General features: G+C 42.2%; 1 protein-coding gene across 1 annotated transcript in view; it reads right to left on the bottom strand.

Annotated features, from left to right (window-relative positions):
- Window positions 1–23,298, bottom strand: part of sh3pxd2aa (SH3 and PX domains 2Aa) — a 103,829-nt gene that overhangs the window by 29,353 nt on the left and 51,178 nt on the right. The window contains exon 7 of the mRNA XM_063884133.1: window positions 9,904–10,032. Coding sequence (XP_063740203.1) covers window positions 9,904–10,032 — 129 coding nt within the window. The remainder of the gene's footprint in view (window positions 1–9,903; window positions 10,033–23,298) is intronic.

The raw sequence follows: 23,298 nt of genomic DNA, 5'->3' as shown, positions 1-23,298 counted from the left end.
ATAATCCTCAAGGTGTGGAAGTAAAACATTCTAAATAAAAGGGGGCCTAAAGTGCAAATTTTCAGGTCTTACAATTGTATATTGAGCCTCTTCTGGGACATGTTTTCACGCTTTAATGTTCAAAAAGGTCTTTATATTTTCTCATACTCCCTTTTCACCCTCTGTCTTAAACCAGAGCCCAGTCTGCTCTGATTGGTTACTGGCCAGCTCTGTTCTGATTGCTCAACCACTTAGAAATGTCCCAGCCTTTAGTCTATCATGTTCAATGTGTTGGAGCGCTAGCCAATAGAACCGCAAGTGTTTTCTAGTGATGTAACTAGCTTACTAAAGTAAACAAAAGAGTCCAGTAGACATGCCACAGGCAGGGGGGAGTGTGTGGGAGAGAAACTCCCTCTGGAGGGAAATATGGGGTTTTAAAGACACTAGACTAGAGTTAAGGGAAAATCCCAAAAAGAATAATAGGGCCTCTTTAATGCAATCCGCCATTCACAAATCAGCAATGATGTGACTGGATTGGAGGTTTGCTGGATCACAAGTGCAGGAAATTAATCTCATGAATGGCCAGACAGAAAAAGAATAACTTTTTGGGAAATTGTACTTGGTTGAAGTAAAACAGAGCAACAAAGTGAATCATGCCAATTGGTTGTAGCCACACTGGCTTATATTTTTGGGTTCTCTATATTCTTCACATATGGTATACACAACAAAAACAAAAACATCCCAAAGCCCAGAAACAGTTAAGTAGCCCCTCTCTGTTACACACACACGAATAGCTCCAACTTCCATTCCAAGCACACGTGCGAGTACGAGGCAAGGTTTTGACGGGGCCAAATTCCCCTATAAATCCAGCTCTGGAGAAAGCGGGCACAGTAAAAGCAGGTAAACGAGGACCAGAAAGTGCTGGACCCCCTCAGAATTACACTCTGCTCTGACAGAGGTTAGAACAGACAAGAAAAAAACTAAATGGAGAAGCAGATATGGGTATAAGAGACTCAGAGAAGAAAGTAAAGAAGCAGTCAATTTTTATCGGTGAAAGCCAGTTGGTAGCATGGCTAACCTGGCCCCTGAGAGAAGTGGGCCGAACCTCATGTGTGTGAAACCTGTAGTCAGGTTACAGTTTTCACAGAAAATCTGTCCCGTAGGAGGAGATCTGGGCCAGCCAGATTGAGAAAAATTACTCAGAGTCAATTAAAGCAAAGCATAACTTGGCTCAGCATATGCGTGAATATGCGTTATATTGAGCGGGGAAGCTCAGTTGGGGAGTTCCGGGCTTATTCCTGGAAGGATGAATCTGCTTTTCAAACATACACTGGACTTTCTCCCCAAGAGACCACTGTTCATGAACAATGTAAAACCAAAAACTCATACATAACGTTTGTTACACAAGTCACATAACCAACATCTTAACTCAAACCATGATATTTTCCGAGATCTTACCAAGTAGTTTTGCTGCCTAAACCTGAACAAATACACTGCCCGGCCCAAAAAAAGGTCACACACTCTAATATTCGTTGGACCGCCTTTAGCTTTGATTACGGCACGCATTTGCTGTGGCATCGCTTCCACAAGCCTCTGCAATGTCACAACATTTATTTCTGTCTTGCATTAATTTCGCCAAGATCTTTTATTGATGACGGGAGATTCGGACCACTGCACAAAGTCTTCTCCAGCACATCCCAAAGATTCTCAATCGGGTTCAGGTCTGGACTCTGTGGTGGCCAATCCATGTGTGAAAATGATGTCTCATGCTCCCTGAACCACTCCTTCACAATTTGAGCCCGATGGATCCTGGCATTGTCATCTTGGAACATGCCCGTGCCATCAGGGAAGAAAAAATCCATTGATGGAATAACCTGGTCATTCAGTATGTTCAGGTAGTCAGCTGACCTCAGTCTTTGGGCACATAACGTTGCTGAACCTAGACCAGACCAACTTCAGTAACCCCAGATCATAGCACTGCCCCCACAGGCTTGTGACCTTTTTTTGGCCAGGCAGTGTATGTTTGCAAAATGTTGACCCTGCCTCAACATCATCCAATTGATTACATGCAAGATCACATTCTTAGCAGATTACTGTGAAAAGGAAAATCGACTGGTTACCCAAACTTTTCCTAATAGTTGGAACTAAAATACCTCTTCACACACAGCAGATTTACTCCTGAAGTCTGCCTTCTTGGATGTATTTCATCATCTTACTGTAAACCAAAGCCACATGCCAAAAACTTTGGTTGGATTCTTTTAACTCAATGATGTCATTGGTTGGTTTAATTTGGACTTTTCCTGTAGCACCAACATACAGTAAGGCCAAAGTCTCAGCATGTATGGCTACTCTTCATCTTACAGTAACATTATCCTGAACTTTGCCAAACATTTGTAATATCCCATGATTCTGGTCAGCTTCAAGAGAACATTAACATTGCTAATTCCAGTCTTTACTGACAACGATTACAGTACAGTACAGTTTGTGTATTGGGCATGGAAAAAGAATGAGTTGTTTAAATGTTAACTTTCAACACATGGATGAAAATCAAATGTGTTATGATATTTTTGCCTACTACAGAGTTCAGTCTGACTTCAGTTAAAGAGAAAGTGTACCCTTGAAGTAGATCAAGTGGAGATCAAAGTTCCTCTTGAATAGGAGACTTTTTCTCCGGGGCATGACAAATGTACATGTACATTTACATGGCCTGCAGTGGAAAAACAAGAGTCACACCGGTCGATCTAGTAGGTGGGGTAGGTGGGGTTGGTGGGGTGGGTGGGTTGCTTATGTAGCTATGGCAGCTGTGAAAATGAAGAACAGGACAAATAAAAGGTAATGAAATGAATACTGTACACCAGCAGAACGCAGGGGTGGACTGTTGTTTTAAAAGGTTGAAATCATCATACCTTGTTATTGGTGGCTGGGTTCACTCTGTGTGTGTGTATGTATGCGTGTGTGTGTGTGTGTGTGTGTGTGTGTGTGTGTGTGTGTGTGTGTGTGTGTGGGTGTGTGTGTGTGTGTGTGTGTGTGTGTGTGTGCGTGTGTGTGTGTGTGGGTGTGTGTCACACCGATGAGCAAAGCTATCCCTGTGAGCCCTCTCAACTTGAGCCAGAGCTGCACTGTGGGTATTCTATAGGATGAGAACATTGAGTGCTCATTTCCTGTCAGGTGACAGACTTTTTATTGCCCAGGTGGCTGATGAAGTGGCTCACTAAAGTACACCCTAAAATAGAGCAAATCTAAATCATGTTTGTTTTTTTCTACATAGATTTACATGCTCTTGTTTGTCTGACGTAACAGACCCAAGTGTTCTGGAGGATTTATGAGGCGCTCAGCAAGTAATGACTAATATTCAGAAAGGTTATGCAGCAACACCTGCTCCCTCCACTTACACACACATACACACACAGCACAAAATATAAATATGTAAGACAATATCAAGGCTGTAATTGGCGTCTCGTACAGCGTTGAGCTCTAATTGGGGTTTCTAGCTACACCGTGCCTTGGCAGGCAATAATTGGCGGCTCTCTCCCGCGGAGGGAGAGCGGAGGTCACGGTGAATACAGCCGTAACAGCAACTCAGCAGAGCGAGATTATCATTGACCGACACCAGCGGGGCCCCGTGGGAGAAGATGGGAGGAAGCAAAGATACATTAAGTGACGCAGGATGTGAAAAATAAGGACTAGAGAGAGAGCAAGATAATGAAGGGGGAGGAAGGAAATTTCAAAGAGTGCTATGGGTATAGTGAGAAAGAAAGAAGACAAAAGAGGGAGAGTCAGCAGATGTTTGGCTTGGGTATCAAAGCTGTTGTTTTCACCACCAATTCCCAGTCCAAAAACAACACAGCACACTTTCGTCATTCTGCAATCGTCACTAGGGTTCGTCAGATATAATACTGTCTGTTAGAAATGTGATGTTCAGTTGGGGGGGGGGGGGGGGAAAGCCCACAAGGTCACTGTTATCCTTGTTTCTTCCTCTTAGTGTCTTTAATTAGTAGCACATGCCCTTGAGAGCGGCAGGAGCAAGAACACAGATCTGCTTTTCAGGTCAACGTATTGAATTGCCGTCTTACCTTTCTGCCGAGTGAGCAGATGGGGAGAGTCAAAAAGAATATCGCTGAATTTGCAGCACAACAATTGTTGCTGTCGAAAAAGCAGCTGTGAAATCACTTGCAGTGTTATCTTTAACATAGGCAATGCTTTTCCAACCCTAACCCTAACCCTAAGCCTAACCCTTACCCTTGTCATCAACATTTTAAAAATATCCCTTTGATCCAATAGTTGACACACTGAGATGATAAGATCGTGGTGACTTTCCTGGGTCACGTTTCTAGAATTAGCTGCGATTACAGCTTTTTACCAAAAAGGTTTTCTGTTGGCACTTTCTCTTGCTCCCTTTTTAATATCACATATCTCATCAGCTCATCATCTCACCAACAGCCAAACGATAGGGTGAGTTAGTGGAAATCCATACATTTATCGGCCACAATGTCAATAGTGAAACAAATATTTTAGGCAAGGGTATTTATTGGGGATGCTGCTTTACAAGTTGAATGCCCACAAATGTGAACAGTTAACTATGGTATGTTCGAGTTATCCAGGAGACTTCTTAGTTTCCTCCATTTATCTTAAATTTCAACTTACAATGGGTAATAAACAATAAACCATCCACAACTATCTGAGGGGTTTGTATTGTCCAAAATATTTAACTGCCCTTAAACATGAACCATTTTTTACAACTACCTCTCAAACAAAGGCAGATTCTGTTTCAAAGGATTAGATTTTGGGGTGGAAAACCACTTAAGGACACTTCAAAGCACGTCTTAAGTTAAAAATAGGTTACATGAGGAGGCAACCAGTCCCTTCTTTGCCGTTTCTTACAAGAAAGTCAGTGCCAATTTCAAGGTTCTGGTCTTTATTGACACTGTAAGATGGAAGCATTACATCCCAGTTTGAAGCTCATGTTACCTGGTTGAAGTTTTCATAAAACGCCGGGGTCTTGTTACTGAGCAAGGTTTGTTACAAGTGAAGGGGGATAGCCATTGGCGGGCCTTTAATAACCAGTGTTGACTACACATCACGTTCAGTAGGGTCAAGCTAAACCCCTGCATTAGCCCTCCCTCTGTTAAATGTGTTTGCATCACCCTCATTAAAACAAAATACAGAACCCGTGTATGCAAAAAAGTCTTTGCTTGAAACATGATGTTTTGAACCCTAAAAGTTGCTCCCCTGAGCCTCTGCTAACTCCAGATTCTCTGAGCTCGGCTTCAAAAACGTTCTTACTGCCGTAGGGTCAACTCAGCTCAAACATGTTAGCAGCAGTGTGAGAATGCTATCTCTTGGCTAAAGACGTACCAATCTGATTGATGCTGGATGTCTGTTTTATAGCCTGAAAGCAATGCTAATGTTCACCTCAAGCCTTCTATGTGAACTCTGTCCAACACAGCTCTCTCTGATCCAGAACATCCTTTAAACTAGCCCTCAGAACACCTTGATTAAACAATTCAGGTACTTTTGACAGCCTAAGGCAAAGGGTATGTCATAAAAACTTCTATGCAAAACCTCCTCTTCAAACTCTGTTTTTCCACCGTTAATATCATTTATTATGCAGTTAAGTGTTTAGTATTTATTTTACAACGGTTTTATAGACTATGTTATTAATCTGTGTTTTCTTAATTGGGCTAGTGGTGTCATTCCGAAACAGTAATCAATAAAAATGAACTTAAAAACTAGAGATTTCAGTGCAAATGATCTAATTCAATGTGAGGTTCTGATACTAAATTTGAGTTTGAAACTTTCTCCTTATGAAGCTGGTCTGCACAACAGCCTGGAGATAGACCAAGCAGAGCACAAAAACCATTAGAAAAGCATTATGGGTTGGACTGAGTGATGCCCTGGGCACTGGCAAAGGTGTTGTCGTAAATGTTGCCAAAACATCTGGCTTTCATTCTCCCTCAAACAGCATTAGAACCTCCTAACAAGCAATATCAAATCACTCAGATATGTATTTTATGTTTTCAAGTAGACCATAGCTATTTCTGACTTTAGACCACAAAAAAGCATTATTGTTATCCTTTTCCAAAAAAGAGAATTAATATTCCAGCAGATCACACGCTTCGTAACATGTCCAGGTAAGTATAGAGAAAGGTAAACCAATCAATCTCATCTTTTTAAATCGACTGTGACATGAATTTCCCTGAAACTTGGCAGCAAGGAGGACCAAGATATTTGAGCAAGTGGCTTCTCTGTCTGGTGATGTGGCTTGGGCGGTACAATAACCCAAAGGATCCTGTTTGCAGTTTAGTGTTAAGGTCCTCCTGGTATATCCATTAGTCTTGGCTGATGAAACATGGAAAAAAAGGCTGTTTTTTCTCTACATAGAGTATATCTGTCACTGTGGCCACAGAGTGGAAGGACACAACATGCCAAAGCACCAAAATGTAATGTGCATACTGTACATTCTTTAGATAACTAAAGTAGAGTTCTTGATCAAGAAAAAAAAAACATCCTACATAAATAATGTCCTATCCGAAAAAAAGGGACCTGTACCATAAAGGACCCATAGGAAAAGGTCTCTACCAAATCCATCATTTTAACCAAAAGGTGTTCAGAAATAGACATTATTATAGGGATTACAATGTCCGTTTGTCTATTGGTCCACGACTATGGCCAAGAATGAAATAACCCAACTCCCTAGTGTATTGCAATGTACAGTAATTTGATATTTGTATCCATGGTCACAAGAGAGACGATGAATCCTAAAGACACTGGTATTGTAATGATTTTCCTCTGAGGGAAATGTCTCAACAACTTCAGACTTGTTTGCCTTGAATTTTGAATGTCCACCTATGAAGTGAAATTACTAGTTTATGACTAACAAACTTTTATGTCTTCTAAAGTTGCAAAAATAATGACAGCCTAATCTGCCATAGTTGTACTTTGTTTCAACCCACTACTCTGAGATGGTGAATATTGTACCAACCGAGTACCAGCATGTTATTTGCGCATATTTGTGCATTCTACAAATGATTGACCGCCATGTTCAACATCTGGTATTCCAATACGGACTTCAGAATTAAAGCACTATCTGAAACAGGTCTGTGGCCTTATTTCTCTCCTTAGTTAATCTCATAAGATGTTGATTTGTTCCCTACTGGGACTTTCGTCTCTCTAGATAATCTATGGTTCCCATGTCCGAGAAGGAACCAGAGAAATCAGGAACGTGGCCCAGACTTGGGCCTCTACCCTCTCAGGGACCATTCTGGCCTGTCCACCCCCAACCTCTTGGTGCTTCATAAATCTCACTCTACTAGATAGCAGATCCTAAATTGCAAGACACTTGTGCCAAGATATGTTGACCCAGAAGTCAACCTCGAGGGACATGGCCACCCACGCACACTTATCCACATACACACCAACCCCTGCCTCACATATAGCTCATAATTTACCCAGTTTTCACTATGATAATGCATGTTCTTGACACTGTAGCTAAAACCAAACAGCTGGGTCTAGACTACAAAGGTCAATAACTTCTCACAGGGACAAAACAACAACATCCGACTATGGAGTCGAACACATAATGATATAGGGTCAAGCCTGCAGACACTTAAAAACTGCTTGAAATACTCTGTGCTGGAATGAGAAACAGCATATTAATCTATGATACCATCTGTGCTCAATGTGTGGTGGACAAAAATCTGCATTTTTAAGAAGAAAGCAGGTAAAATATGGATTTCAGCCTTGCTCTGAGAAGACTACACCACATCACGGTACCCTGTTCACACATAAACACTGAGATATACCAAAAATAAGCTCTAATTTACAGAAATTCAGTGTCTCGACATAAAAAACGTCAAAGGAGGTAAGCACATGCAGAACAGGAGGCAGCAGTAAAGCCTTGGAGGCGGGAAGGGGGTTATGGGATATTATACCAGCTCTCAGATGTGTTTGTCTTGGCACAGCCTGCGAGTGATGTCATCATCATCACCATGGCCGTTGCTCCACTTCGTAGGCCCAGTAAATGACGACAGCTCTACATATCAACGTCTTTGGTAAAAGTTCCTCTGAGTTCATAAGTTGCTCATATTGCTGTAAGTGCTTTGAATTATGTTAAATGTTAACATTGAAAGTGGAGTTCTCTCCGATGGGTCTGGTGAGCAGATGCTGTCAGGCCAGATTTTCCGAAAAGGGATCACAGAGGGGAACGGCTGTGCAGCAAAGGCACAATTATGAATATGCATCAAACAAAGCATTCAATAATGAATCACTCCAAAGAGTTTCTGGTATTCAAAGTTGCATGAGAAAAATTAATTTCCCCTTGAGTTAAGAGTTGACAGGGACACTTGACATTTGAAAACCTCAAATAACAAATCTGAAAAGAGAGCAGGAAATGAAGACATCCACGTCCTTGGATTCAATCTTGAGAAGACATCGACTTCCTCTGTCCAAAAGCCACATCACAAAAGAAACAGTTTCCCATGCAATTCCTTTATTCTGTCAAAACTTAATTTAACAATTATTTCATTTCTCCTGGCAGGGGAAAAATTAGAATAGCACCGAGTGAAATGTGACTCATACAAAGAGACGGCGAAATGACAGAAAGGCTCATCAAGGCACGTAATCAGTTAAAGATGTGCAAGACGATATATCTGAAAGCAAATGAATAGACACACATAATCAGTGTAAAGATAAGAGAGGGGATAAAGACAGGGCCAAGCTTTCTGCTGAGCTATCTTGAGTTGTGCAAGCTGCTGGCTGTCAGTAGATGCTTGTATGGAAAATCAAATTCAGCTCTGGGATTGCTACACAGAGGATTCGACAGTGAGGAGGAAAGGTAAATAGTGAAGGCCTGCTTTTTTTGTGATGCAAATACTAGCAGTGTTCACTTGATTTGCAGTGTCACTGTAGCTCACTTTGTGCATACTGGAAGTTACTGTATCTACATTATTGTCAGATTACATATTTTGGCCCCGGTTCATTACATTTCATTACATCTCACTTGTTAGACGCTTTTATCCAAAGCGACTTACATACATTCAATACTGTGGGCAATACCTACAGGAGCAATTTGGGGTTAAGTGTCTTTCCCCTGGACACAACAACATGCTGACTGCAGTGGGGATGGAACCATGCAGCGCTCCCCTGATCCGAAGATCAGAGCACTAACCCACCGCGCCACAGCTTCCCGGTTCATCCAATTAAAGATTTCTACTTCCATCATCTTATCATCAGCTGAAAAAAGAAATAAAAGGCCTTCCCCCCTTTGATTGGTCCAGCCATCCAAAACTTCTTTAGTAGTTGATTAGTAATTGTGTATGCCTTTTGATGCTAGATGCTTTATTTTCAAGTAACTGGATAAGCTATTCTCTGATAAACACAACATCTTAATTTGTGCGTTTGCATTTTTGAAAGCTCAATTAAATCAACTAAATTAACTCATTCATTGTAATTAGAACTTGTTTAGTTGAAAATGGTCCTATACATAACTTCATAATGTACTTGAGATTGAAGTTTCAAACAGCAAAAGGCAACCCTAACCAAACAGAACCTCCAGGTGGTGCCAAGGCCCAGCTGGGAGATGGGGAGATGGGGACAAGAGGAGACAGACTGAGGGAGAGCAGGGGAGCGGGAGGGAGGCTGCAATGAGGGGAATCGTGCGGACAAAGAGGTTAGAGGAGGAGGGAGTAAAATCAGGAGAAAGTGCTGAGTGAGCATGTCTCTCTGTGTATGTGCAGAATATGTTTATGCTTCTAATGTGTACTCAAACAGGGGGCGATACAAACAGGAAGAAACAAACCAAATGTTCTAACATGTCACATTAAACAAAGCTACGTTTTTCTTCCGACTTCTCATGTTCTGTTATGGATGGTTGTCAGAGTTCAATGAAGCATGCTTGGCACAAAAGCAAAACAAAAGTCCACTCACCACTTTCGCTCTTCTCAATCACGTCCACCGTCTCGCCGGCCTTGAGGCTGATCTCGGAGTTTTCCTGCCTCTCGTAGTTGGCCACGGCCACGTACTGCTCCAGCACCATGGGCTCCGAGCTGTCAATCCCTGAGGGGAAGAAACAAGCTGTCAGCCACCTGCCAGCCGTGGCACCTCGAGATCGTCCACCGCAACCAACTACACTGCTGCCCCCGTGCACCCGGTACGCCGCCATCGGCCAACCACCGCTGCCTGCCGCTGTTCCTCCCTGACCAATCAGAACGCGACCTTAAGACTTGGCTGCATAGTCCCAAACGTCTGGCCATATAGGTGAGTCGACCCCCGGCCCACAGCAAAGGACAGAGGAGCATTGGAAGGAGTCAAAACAAAAGGAGGGAACGGGATGAAAATATGTGCGGGGGCTGCATCTCACACCTAAAGTAGATCCATGACCAAACTTAAAAGATCCAAAAAAAAGTGAAAAGAGAAAGAACAACTAGAGGAGCTGCTAAAGTTAGGAGGGGAAGACTGGGGAGCAAATGAGTGGAAGAATGGTGAAGTTTCCCTGTGGAAAATCAACAGTGCGGTTGAGAGGAAAGGCCTCCCCTCCACTGCCTTTGGGAGGCAGCCGTTGGCCGGCGGGTCGGGAGGGGGGGCGAACACACCAATCATGGTAGTCGGCACTGCTGGCCTTAAATAGAAACATATGAGGGGACGAGAGAGAAGGGGAGAGAGAGGAACAGGGAAGGAGGCTGGGTCCATGTTTATGTGAAACAAAAGAAGAAAGCATTTAAGTTGGGGTTAGGCCACTCGGTTTTCTCTCTCCCCTTCTCTCTGATGTTTAACCGCTTCATTACCAGCCGTGATTTATTTTACTGAGTTCACGTGGTGCTGATCTGATCTGAGCCTGACTTGAAGACTTTATCATTGGCTTGTTTGGCCACAGAGAGACGACCCACGCAGATTACGCTTCACATCCTGTTGTGTTCTGGGTATCAATGATGTGATCATGGACAGAAGATTTATACATACTGACAAATAAATTAATCTTGTTTAATCATAAGTCAGTCAAAAAATTTGCTCAGCGGGTTAATCCATTTTATGATTCCCGTAACCCTAGCGTGAGTAAGTCAAATTAGTGTCCAACAGCTGATCATAAAACATAATCAAATGAATCCACTTACACCCCAAATAAAAAAACTTCAGAATGTTGTCATTTATTGATTTACTTACTGCAACCATAAACTTTGGATGCCAATTGTTTATTTAATAAGTCATTCTTTAAACATTAGCACATGAGATTTGAAATACCATTGTCAACAAGCAACTTCACAAGTTCGCTTGAATATGGCCTCTTCACAACTGGACAAATGCAGGAGTTCGCATGGCTCTATTGAATATTGGACATTGACCCATAGAATAGACAAATAAAGCAGTCTGTAACACCTCATGTGATCTCGCACTACACAAACCATATTCCTTTCTAAAAAAAAATGTCCATGAGTCAGAAGTGCCCCACCACGTCAATGTATGTCATCGATTTTTTTCAAATACTTTTTTATGTCTCCAGGACAGAATTACCAAGATTGGACCACAGTTGTACCAAGATCAATTAAATGTCTTTAAATTAAATGTATTAAAAAACAAAAAAACTGGATTTAAGTTACTTTTTTGAAAGGAATTTCTCATATGTGAGGGAAGAATATCGAATAAGCATTTAATCTAAAAGGGAAAACTACATACAGTATGCCTTCAAACGCATCTAAAGCTCAGTGATTAACATGATGAATCTCATTTGTTTAATTAGAAACAGAATGTGCTGTAAATATTTACTAGAGAAAAACACCATCGGGCTTCAGACCACAAAACCTGAGGTTGCCAGGTATAGAACCATCATTCCTGCACTATAGGTAGAAGTGTTTGGTAGACGGATAAACTACTGTTTATTAAGTTGTTATGAACTTTATGTAGACCCAGGCTACCTGTTTTTCCTTTGCCTCCTATCTTTAACCCATTCCTTCCACCAGAAAATCTCATTTATTCTCAGAAAGAAAGCTAATCATGTTGAACTCTGTCCACTTTAACTTCGGCTTTTTAAAAACTTCTCCTGCAATGCACTATTATCCTAAAGAAAATAATCCCTGGCTTGCTAGAAGGATGCTAAAATCTATCCGACATAAAAAGACACATGTTGGCAAAGAGATATGGAAGATTCTTCACCTAATGTTAAAAAGATAAAGAGAAAAGGGCCTGTCAGCACCAGCAATTACACAAAACAGAACTCACGCACAGTCTTTGATAAGCAAAACACAAACGCTGGCTAATTACTGCGACTGAGAATAAAAAAAACGAAGCATTCTTTGTCAGCAAATTTCTCCATATTCCCATTTACGACTGCATCTGAGACGAGGAATTCTCTGCTGCTGCATCGTTGTCGTTTTGTCATTGGGATTGGACCTTGAACATGAATTGTACGTGGTAGGCTGTGCAAATCCTGCAGATTAGATGCCAGTGTCCTTAAAAATCTAAAGGAAACATAAAGTCCAAGTGAGTGCTATATCTTGACAGAGGACTTGTAATAGTTTTATGAGACTGAAACAGGTTGCAATGCATGTATTTAGGCAGCATGGGAGAATAGCTAAAGCTTTTGTGCAGTGCTTAAAACACAATTAAGCATCCCTACATGTTGTTACACAAATAAACAGGCAGGGAAGGCTCATAACTTCAGCTCCCCACTGGCTCAGGCTGGGCATTCATCTCTGTCTTTCTTTAGCGTTCTCCCCGGAGGCGGAATAAAGAAAAGGAACATGTTGCAGAGAACGTAAGCAGCCTATGTACAGGGAGCAATCAAAGTCAGCCTGAGGTAATAAAGCAGCACAGATCCAGCTATTTAAACACTTTACACTGTTGTAATGGCAACCACACCTTGTGGAGAAATAGCATGAATCCTAAAGACCTGTTACGTACTGCTTTTCCATATTCCAATACTTTTATGGCACAAGATTTCTTGCTGAGATCAGGGTAGTTGTTTCCTCCAAGTTCCTGAAATATGGTCTTTATTTTGTTTGACTGAGTCTGTTCAAAAGGGATTTATCTTTGTTATTCCTAAATAGTACTGACACGTTGATGGAAGAAGGAAACAACATATTTGTGTCTGTCTTTAGCTAAGCCTCAATTACAGTTAAGCGTCTCGAAGAACATTGGTTAAATGTTCACCAGATGGGCGAGTAAGTGATCGTATTTTTGTCGTTTATCGGAGAGAGAAAAAAGGTTATTCCCTAGGACGATTTGCAATAGGTACGATTCTTTGCTCTCGACTCATCATTCCGATACTGTACAACCACAGTTGAATGAGGTCACAGGCAGGGATCTACAGCCATGATGCAGACAAATGTAAAGAACCAGACTTGACACCTCATTTCAGTCCAAGGCGCTTTGCCACATGCAGAACTAAAGTTCAAGTTCTGGCCCCCTGGCACCGTGCCCAGCTGTTGTTGGCCAAGCAGCTCTGCAGGATGGATGGATAGACTGCAGAGAGAGGCTTAATGCAAGCAGACGGGTGGAAGGAGAGGCTGTGGACAGCGCATGCAAAGCAGATGTCGAGAGTAAAGTGTGAAATGAAATAAACTAAAAAAAAAAGGAAAAGGGGATGAAGCTGCCGCTCTCAGTGGTGCATGCATATTTAACATGTTGACATAGACACATAAGGCTACCTGAGGCCTCTTTCCTCGGGCTGTCTGTAAAGCCGTACATCCATACTGCAGACGGAGAGAAGGAAGGAGAGAAGCAGAGAGAGATTATTCAGTTTGACAGCATGCAGAAGCCACAGTATGGTGAAGCACACCTTCATAGCATCTACTGAAAACAAAATATACGGATAGATTGGATCCAAGGTCTATTCATCAAAGTCCTGGCTCTGTATTTTCTTCATGCTGAAGACAATAAAGTGCATCTGAGGGCAAGAGACTAGACAATGTTTTGGTAACAACTCTCCAACCCTTCCTCCTTCAGACGCTCGCTCCACCCTCCCCAACATCGCCTTTCCTCCACCTCTTCATATCTTTCTCTGTTTCTTCCATCCCTCTATCTGGACCTCCTGGAATGTCTGGGACGGGCGTCAGCTACTTCTTAAGTCATTCCGGACACTACAGCCCCCCTTCTCCAAAAAAACATCTCAGCCCCCAACCAGGAAATTAAACGCCATGCATAAGAGAAGACAGGGAGAAAATTTGGAGTGCAACAGGTAAAGCTGTCTCAAGGAAGCCGCGATCGAAAGAATTATTTGAGATCCAAATAATATTTTATTGTTCAAAAAAAAAGGTCACAATATGAAAGAACTGGAACAGGTTCAGGGCAGGGCAGGTCACTGAAAACAAAAGAAACCCTAACTCTAAAGGAATGTCCTCTACAACATTACGAGATATATCCATTATCATGTACAGCAGACATTCATTTGGACCTAAAGAGGACATATTATGCTTCAGGTTCATATTTGTATTTTGAGCCACTGTGACATGTTTACACGATTAGATGTTAAAAAAGGTCTTTATTTTTCTCATACTGCCTGTGCTGCAGCACCTCTTTTCACCCTCTGTCTGAAACCAGAGCCAAGTCTGCTCTGATTGGTTAGCTGGCCTGCTCTGTTGTGAGTCAACTGCTAAGAGATGTCCTGCCCCGTAGCCTATCACATACAATGTGTTGGAGTGCTAGCCAATAGAAGCGCAAGTGTTACATAGTGATGTCACTTGAGGGAACTTTGAGATTCAGCCTATGCAGAGCATTCACATGCACACAAACCTATATAACACACTAAAGAAAAGGGAAAACTCCTAAAAGCAGAATAGTGCCTCTTTAATATCATCTTTTTTCATAGCACTTCACTTAGTTGGATGTAACCAATCTTGTTTCAAGAGATTTTCATTGGAAAATATTAGTTGTTACGTGTGGAAAACAGCAAACATATTTCAACCTTCAGGCATTTTACCATAGGAGAAAAAGGAGCTGACCTTACATGTTCTTAGATCATCATCAAGAGCATGTGGACTTTTCTAGTGAAAACAAGCAGAATGGGAGGTTCTCTTTCAAACAAACTTTAAACTGGATGCTCCAGAGGCAGGCTGGCTAAACACACCATAACTGAAATGATTAGCATTAAACAAGTACTCCTAGTTTAATCACTCTAGGATCCATGAAAAACATTGAAACCCCTGGAAATTGCTTAACATTTAACAATGTGAAAACAGGGCGGGTTTCTAAATAATCAACTCGTCTTTTGAAGAGACCAAGTTTGATACTCCATGATCCTGGCGAGCGCTGCCCCTGTTGCGAGGCCGACAGCGCCTCTCCGTTGGCTCACGTGAGATAATAAAAGCTAAATCCCCTCTCGCTACCCACCAGAGCCTCAGGAGATTTGCTGGATTGATGTTGGCCCCTGAGGGAGCCATACAGGCTGGTCCAGGGTCAGCCAGGGTCAAACCCTGCTCTCTAACGCCCTACCGTGATTATTACCCACCAGGCCACTCTCAGTGTAGCGCTCAACATCTGATTGATATTAACTCAACACTGGGCCCTCCATACCAACCCCCTCCATACAACTAGACACACATACAGATGAATAATTCCTTTCAGGTTTGGGTGATGACGCCATAAAGCAGGAGAATCAGCAGTGTTTTCTCTGTTCTTTTCCTGCTGTGGGTAATTTTCCTAGAATTCTGACCCCAAACGTCTCCATTACCTCGCAATTGAGGGCCTAGGGACGGTGAAAAATGGCCTCTCTAAAGTCATTCCTCTAGGTTTGGATTGGAGGGGCTTATTAACCATCTATCTTGTTTTTTCAGTTCAGCGGATTCGTAGATTGTATTTTGAAAGAAAAGTTCCTGTTGCTGAGATCATCGCACACATCCAAAAACTACAGTCCATTAACAAGCTAAGACCAGCAGCCTGAGGACATTAAGGATATCTCTCTGTTCAAACTGTTCCGCATAATTACGAAACTTTATGGTATTTCTGCATCTTTGGAGATCAAACAAACTAGCTGATGCTGAAACTTTAAAGATACACTCCCTGGTTTTGTTGAAGTGCTTCCAAACACACTGTTGATGTTTCCCTGACTTTGAACTTGTATAATCTCTAAAGCCTGGTAAACTGCTTGGTTCCCTTGTATTAATATTCCAAGGCTTAAAATCACAAAATCATATTCTAAATAATTCATTTGTACCCAATCTTCTCTCCTGTGGACAGCAGCGATATGCCTTAAAGTCAGGTCAATTTAAGGGACATCAAAAAAGCCACAATTACAAATTCCTATACAAAGCAACACCTGTAATGATCCCCAGCGCAAAAAAAAAGGTATTAATTTTAAATAATACAAATAAAAACACATGAGTACTTTAAGGGGAATGCTTTGAGAAACAACAATTAACAAGGGTCTACAGAAATGTATTAGCCATGCTACTAAATCAGCAGGTAGATTATATCAGTGGGTAAGTCGGCCAAAGAAATTAGCAAGAAGCTGCAGAAACATGACCCTATGGTCCTCCAGAGGGTGTAAAATGTCCAGTTTTAGAAATCAGAATGAGAATCAGAAACAGGTTCATTGCCATGTAGGTTAACACAAATGAGGAATTTGTCTTGGTGTAAAGACGATATCTCTTGGTCAAAATTCTTCAATACAAACAACAAAGGATGCGTTTCATGTCAAATTTGTTATACTCCTGAATATTCAGTATCAGTCGAGCTATAATCACTTATTGTTTAGTATGTTGGCATTCAAAGCCATAGTAACGGAACTCGTTATGTAGAAAGGTATTCATAAACTTCATAAAAGTATTGACAGACATTAAATATTGACCTGATGATGGCACTACATGAAAACCACAGAAAGTTCAATCCTCTGGGGACCATGAATTTCTGCACACAGACAGACAAACTGATATTGCCTTTGCTAAAGCTGCATTGCAAATGTGCATAAATAAATTCCCTTACTAACACCTGGACTACAAAACTTTGAAAACATCTAAGTAGTAAAAGACAGAGAAAATATTTGGCTTTGGGCTGCCATGAGACTCTGTAATCAGGCGGGTGTTTTTACAAGGTGTGAGAGATAGAGACAAGAGAGTGAAAGGCAAGGTTAAAAGTGGGGAAAGGTGAAGATGGAGAAACAAATGATGTCACTGAAACTCCAAATTACACATGCACATTTAAGACAGTTAGCATCAACACTATGTAGTCACTTTGTACCCCTGAGTCTTCCGTACAAAAACAAAAAAAGGGGAAATTCATTCTAAGAAAACAGCCAAACTGAAACTGCAGCCTCAAGATGGCGCTAGCTGGTTAGCATACCCAAAGTAAAATGTATCCAGTACCCTCAAACAGTCAGGGTCTTGAATAATAAACTCTTATCAGCTGACAACTAGACAAAGGCGACCAATAAAAAATTACAGCTAACCAGTATTGATGGACCCCTGTGAAAAGAGCAGCGACCGAAAGTGACACCGACGCTAACAATGTCAAACCGCAGGCAGAAGCTAACTAGTATTGATACAGCGTTTAGCTAGAAGAGGGGAGAACAACAGAGAGTTCATCCCTGTCTGTGACACTAACGTTTGCGGTGACAAATGACATTTGTTTGCAAACAGAGTGGCCAAAGAGCAATGGTTGAAGAGCCCTGATTTAACCTTGACACAATGCTGGCAAAATGTAGCCATTAGCAATGAAATTAAAATTTTGAGATAGGTGTTTATTAACTAAATGTGTCCCTTTGTTTCTTAGGGTTTCTCCTAAATTCACCACATTTTAGTATTACGCAATTGACTGGGTTACTGTCATGATGAATTCTACATTATTAGTCAATCGTTTTTAACCTATTAACTTCCAGCGTCTTGCAAATTGTATGGAATTTTACAATACACATTTTAGGGTGATGTTTTTTTGTCACATACAGAAATCTCCACTTCGGTAGCATTTAAATACAGAAAACTTTCTAGTTTAATTTCTATCTACATTGAAGGATTTTACAGAGGCATTGTTGATATATCACTCATAGTCTGATTTATATCACATTTTATTCTTAAAACATGGTGAAAAATGTTCTTTTATTAAAGCTGTCGACAGAGTGAGACAAAAAGATATCCAAACTTCCCTCACCTAAATCCTTTGACTCTATGATATGATGCGAACAAACGAAAAACAAACATTTTCTCTATCCAATTTTCTGATTTATGTTGCGGGAATGTGTGCTAATTACAACATATTTAATAGGATTAAGCCTTATTTATAAAAAAAACAAAAGTATGTATCTTTATGCGAGACTGGTGATCTATATTGTACCCTATTCACCTTTCCCCTTTAGATTTAATAGAGCGGCCACAGATACCGTCACCCCCTCATGAAGAAGTCTCACTCCTCTGCCATAGAGAGATTACTTTGCTTCATGGCTATAAAGATTGGAAAGACAATAGCAATTTTTTCAGCCTAAATCAATACTCACGTTACATTAGGATGATGTGATAAGAGTGGACTGACATTATTATTACTACAATTAAATGCTCAATTGGATGGTAAATGTGTAAAAGTCAACACAGGATGGTTTTATTCTCATGGCTTGTTATATAGAGGCAGGTAATGGAGGGTGTAAGTGTCAAATAAATGTGTCTATGGATAGAGGAGCTCCTGATGCTAAAAACAAGATGCTGATTAGCATGGACAGCTTCACAGATGTGTAAAAACACACACGGAAGATTCTAATTAAATAAGACACCCCAAATGCATAGCAAATACAAGACAAATGTAGCTTCAAAAAGCTAGAGAGAATGCGGTGAGCAGAGGGCAACCCATAGTCATATATTTGGCGTCTTCTTGGAAATATTTATAAAAGAACTTGTGTTTTTATCCCGAAATAAAACCTCATTTATCCTACTACTTGAAACACCAGAAAAACAAAAGATTGTTTTCCTTACAACAATAGGAGCAATAATTACAGGGAATTGTTTCAAAGATGATAACCTCATAGATTTAAAAAGGAAGGATCTTGTAAAAGTAATTGTTACCCCTTCTTCTGTTTTGTGGATTGTCATTTTATGTATTTTATTTTCTTGACTATGCTGTGGAATATTTTCTTAAAATGGAAATGAAGAAATAAAATAAGAAACCACGGTGCCCCTGTCCACTTACTGCACTTGGAAAAACACACACACATTAAGACACAGCCCACCTCCATGTAAATACGTCAATCTGAAACCTTATCCATTGTGCCACGTAAACAAACTAGCGCCTGTCTGACAGTCACTCACCCCCCCCTCCTCCGAGCCCTCTCAATGTGGCCCTCACATGGAGGAGTACAAGCTCCATCTGCATACTGTTTGGGGGAGTCCAAACTGTGACCCTGAAACTCCCTATCCTTCCATGACCCTATGTCAGGCAAAACAAGTTGTCTCACATCTATGTTCCCTCACTCACTGAGGATTAAGAGTTAGCTTTATTTTAAGAGGCTGCAAAGACTAACTATTGTTTTGAATTATCATATGGAAGTGCCCTTTCAAAAAAAGGTGTTACTCTAACGTTTCACAGCGATTTGGATATTACAAATTGTGGATTTTTAATCCATTTTGCAGCCCTAGTCACATCGTCTTGAAATGAAATCACAGTTGCCTGATGTGAATCTTGATATTACACAATATTGAGACAACAAGCCAGTTTACATGTGCTGTTCCAGACTTCCTCTGTTTCCTCAGAAATTGCTTCGGGGCAGTGGAAATGATGCATTAGTTTTTCCAACAGCAACAACTGAATGTGTTTGGATTTAATAGAAAAACAGCAGGGCCGATGTTGAAAGCAGCAAAAGTCATCTTGGCCAAACTGACAGAATAATAAAACAGCTCAAAAGAAATTTAAAGTTCCGACAGATCTTTTCAGACGCCATGTGCCATTAAGCATAAAGCTGGAGGCTGGAGGTGATTAACCTAGCTTAGCATGAAGACAAGGTATATCACCGCTTTCACCAACTGGAAGATGCTTGATCTCATACTTGGCATGAATGAGCTTCACAGCTCAGTCTGAAAGCCATAAAGCGAGGATGACGATTCACGTTTGTCAATAAAACCACAACACTATACAACACAGCAGCATCATCCAGTGTCTACCCAACCAATCTGCTTAAACAAATTAGCTTTAAGGTCTTTGTTATGATAGTTTCCATCTGAAAGACACGGCCAAACCAAGCTTTTCATATAATTTCTACAGTGACTCGACAAGTGCTTTTCTGAAAAATGAAACAAACTTTAACTTTCTTAAAAAGCTGTTCTGTTTCTTTTCAGCTTTAGATGTGGTGGTCGTTTATCTGTTCCCCACTGCAATTAGCAGTGTGTTGAACCATTTCTTAAAATAGACCTTTTGAAACCAAAGCATGAACCACAGTGGCAAGTGAAAAGAAGAAGACTCTAATGGGTATGATTATATAGAAACAAATGAACAGATGCTACCACAGCTAGTGGATTCTCTGTGAATAGCGGAAGCTGAAAGGGTTGTAATGGTTACTAAATACTTTGAGCAGGAAGCGTTCAAAAGCATCTGAGGTTTACAGCACAAAAGAAACACCAAAAATACATACACTTATCTTTCCTTTAGGATAAACATACGGTATAATGTACTTTATGCAACAGTGAAACTTCTACATATATTTAAAACCTAAAAATGACGTTTGGTTTATGTAGATAGGTTCCATAATAATGTTGATAATAACATCATTTTAGGCTTGGTCCTTGTTTTGTGTTGTTTCCTGCTTTATTTTGAAATGTTTTGCCTTCTTGTGTCATGTTTAGCTTCACTTCCTGTCTGCGTTTCCCTCCTGTGCCGGATTGTGTCATTGTGTTCACCTGTTGCCCGTGTTTCTCCTCCCCTCTCCAGCTGAATCTTTTCTTTTGATTACCCATGTGTATTTAGTCTCTGTTGCCCTTTTGTCTCGGGTTCGGTTGTCGTCGTCAAGTCCATGTTCTGTGCCTTTACCCATCTATGTTACCTGCCTGTTCCTGTCCGACCTTCCTGTATCCCTGTAGTTTAGTATTTTTGCTAACAGCTTTTTAATAAAGCATGCTTTAAGTTCAAATCCCCATACCCGCCTCCCCTTTGTTTTACTGCACTTGGGTCCGGTTTCCCCAACCCTGACAGAACAACCGAACCAGAATGGACCGAGCAGTGTTTTCCACTCACCAAGAGTTGTATGATTGATCTTACATACACTCTTGAGTGCATTTTTGGGTATTGGATGGGAGCCTCCTCTTTCAGGGCCAAGGAGGCTGCCCTAATAGAGGCACATTTGGAGGTGGCCAACAAGCCTTGGCTAAAAAGCTTGTTGCCAAAATGGCTGAGACTTTTTCATGTAGCCCAAAGGGACATCCTCCGGCCACCAATCCCTTCTTGGGATCCCGCCTGGCCTTTGGTGGTCAACGGGGCCTACAGCAGTCTGCTAAGGGGCACAGGGTCCGGCTACCAGCCCGTGCTCCTGCTTTAAAGCCTCCTGCAGCCAAGCCTCCTACAGACAAGCCTCCTGCAGCCAAGCCTTCTGCAGCCACGCTTCCGGCTCAAGTTTTGGCCCTAGTAGCCGCGTTCCCGGCTGAAGGTCCGGCCCTAGCAGCCATGTTTCCAGGCCCAGCCCTGGCCGCCATGCTTCCAGCTGCAGTCCGGCCCACTCCAGCTACTCCTGTCCTGTCCTCGGCCTGGCCCACTCCATCCCCTCCTGTCCTGTCGGTGGCCCAGCCGACTCCAGTCCCACCTGCCCTGTCGGGGGTCCTGCCGACCCAAGTCCCTGTCCCGTCAGGGGTCCCTACTTCTCATGTCCCTGTACCGTAGGGGGTCCCGCCGACTCAAGCTCATGTCCCATCGGGGGTCCCGCCGACTTGTGTTGTTATCTCCTCTGTGGCCCTGCCGCCTCCTGCTCCAGGTGCTCCTCACTTTCCACCGGAGCGGTCCCACCGGCCTCCTGCCCGTCCTCCAGAGGGTTCCCAGAGCGGCCTGCGCCGGCCTCCAGCCCATCCTATAGCCCGTCGTCCAGAAGTGTCTCTCCGGCCCCCAGAGTTCCCTCGCCACAGTCTACGCCCCTGCCTCCGCCCATGTCTCCACCCCTGTCTCAGGCCTCCGGAGTTCCCTCGCCGTGATCTACGCCCATGTCTCCAGCCTCCGGAGTTCCCTCGCCGTGGTCTACGCCCCTGTCTACGCCCCTGTCTTTGGCCTCCGGAGTTCCCTCGCTGTAGTCTACGCCCCTGTCTTCGACCCCCATGTTTCCCCTGCCACAGGCCCTGTCCATGTTCTGCCTCGTCTTCTGCCTTGCCCCCCGGGCCGTCCGCCCGAATCCCACCTCCGGACCCCCTCCACCCACCCTTTTGGCCTTGGTCACGCGTCCCTCCTCCAGACCCCTCCACCCACCCTGTTGGACTTTTTGGGACTTTGTTGGGACGTCTGGAATCCGCCCCTTGGGGGGGGGGTTCTGTCATGATCCTTGTTTTGATTGTTGTTTCCTGCTTTATTTTGGAATGTTTTGCCTTCTTGTGTCATGTTTAGCTTCACTTCCTCTCTACGTTTCCCTCCTGTGTCTGATTGCGTCATTGTGTTCCCCTGTTGCCCCTGTGTTTCTCCTCCCCTCTCCAGCTGTATCTTTTCTTGTGATTACCCTTGTATATTTAGTCTCTGTTACCCTTTTGTCTCGGGTTCGGTTGTCATAGTTTCCAATCTGGTCAAGTCCATGTTCTGTGCCTTTACCCGTCTGTTACCTGCCTATTCCTGTCCGTCCTTCATGTGTCAAGTATTTTTGATGTCCTGTATTCCCCTAGTTTAGTATTTTTGCTAACAGCTTTTTAATAAAGCGCGCTTTAAGTTCAAACCCCCATACCTGCCTCCCCTTTGAATTTACTGCACTTGGGTCCTGTTTCCCCAACCCTGACAAGGCTCTTTACAATAATCAAACTAAAAATGGTGACACCTCTTCTCAATATAAATGTTCCTACAGCTTCCATCCATAGAAATATTGCAGATAATATGTAACTGTTCAAAGATTTCAAAATAGACAGCCTGTTGCAACGCTGACTGGCTTAATGTAACTTTAGGTTGTAACAGAGATCACTGGGTAAGTGGGGTGGCATCCAACTGGGAAATATCGCAAACATCAGTGTTGACGGACACAAAGGGTTGGAAAACCACAGGAAGGGAAGGAAAAAATAAAACACAGGCTACCTTATCAGCAGTAATTAACATCCAAGACATCAAATCACTTTGAGGAATGTTGACGTAATTGAACTGGTAGTGCACTCCCTCTGAAGCTACAGCTCTTTGTGGTTGGGGCACACAGTGACTTTTATTCAAAAAATTAACCTACCTATGGAGAGACCAAAAACTTTTCAGAATCAG

This window comes from Eleginops maclovinus, chromosome 5, assembly GCF_036324505.1.
Source record: "Eleginops maclovinus isolate JMC-PN-2008 ecotype Puerto Natales chromosome 5, JC_Emac_rtc_rv5, whole genome shotgun sequence".
NCBI classification, from domain to species: Eukaryota; Metazoa; Chordata; class Actinopteri; order Perciformes; family Eleginopidae; genus Eleginops; species Eleginops maclovinus.
This window is presented reverse-complemented; position numbering and strand designations above follow the sequence as displayed.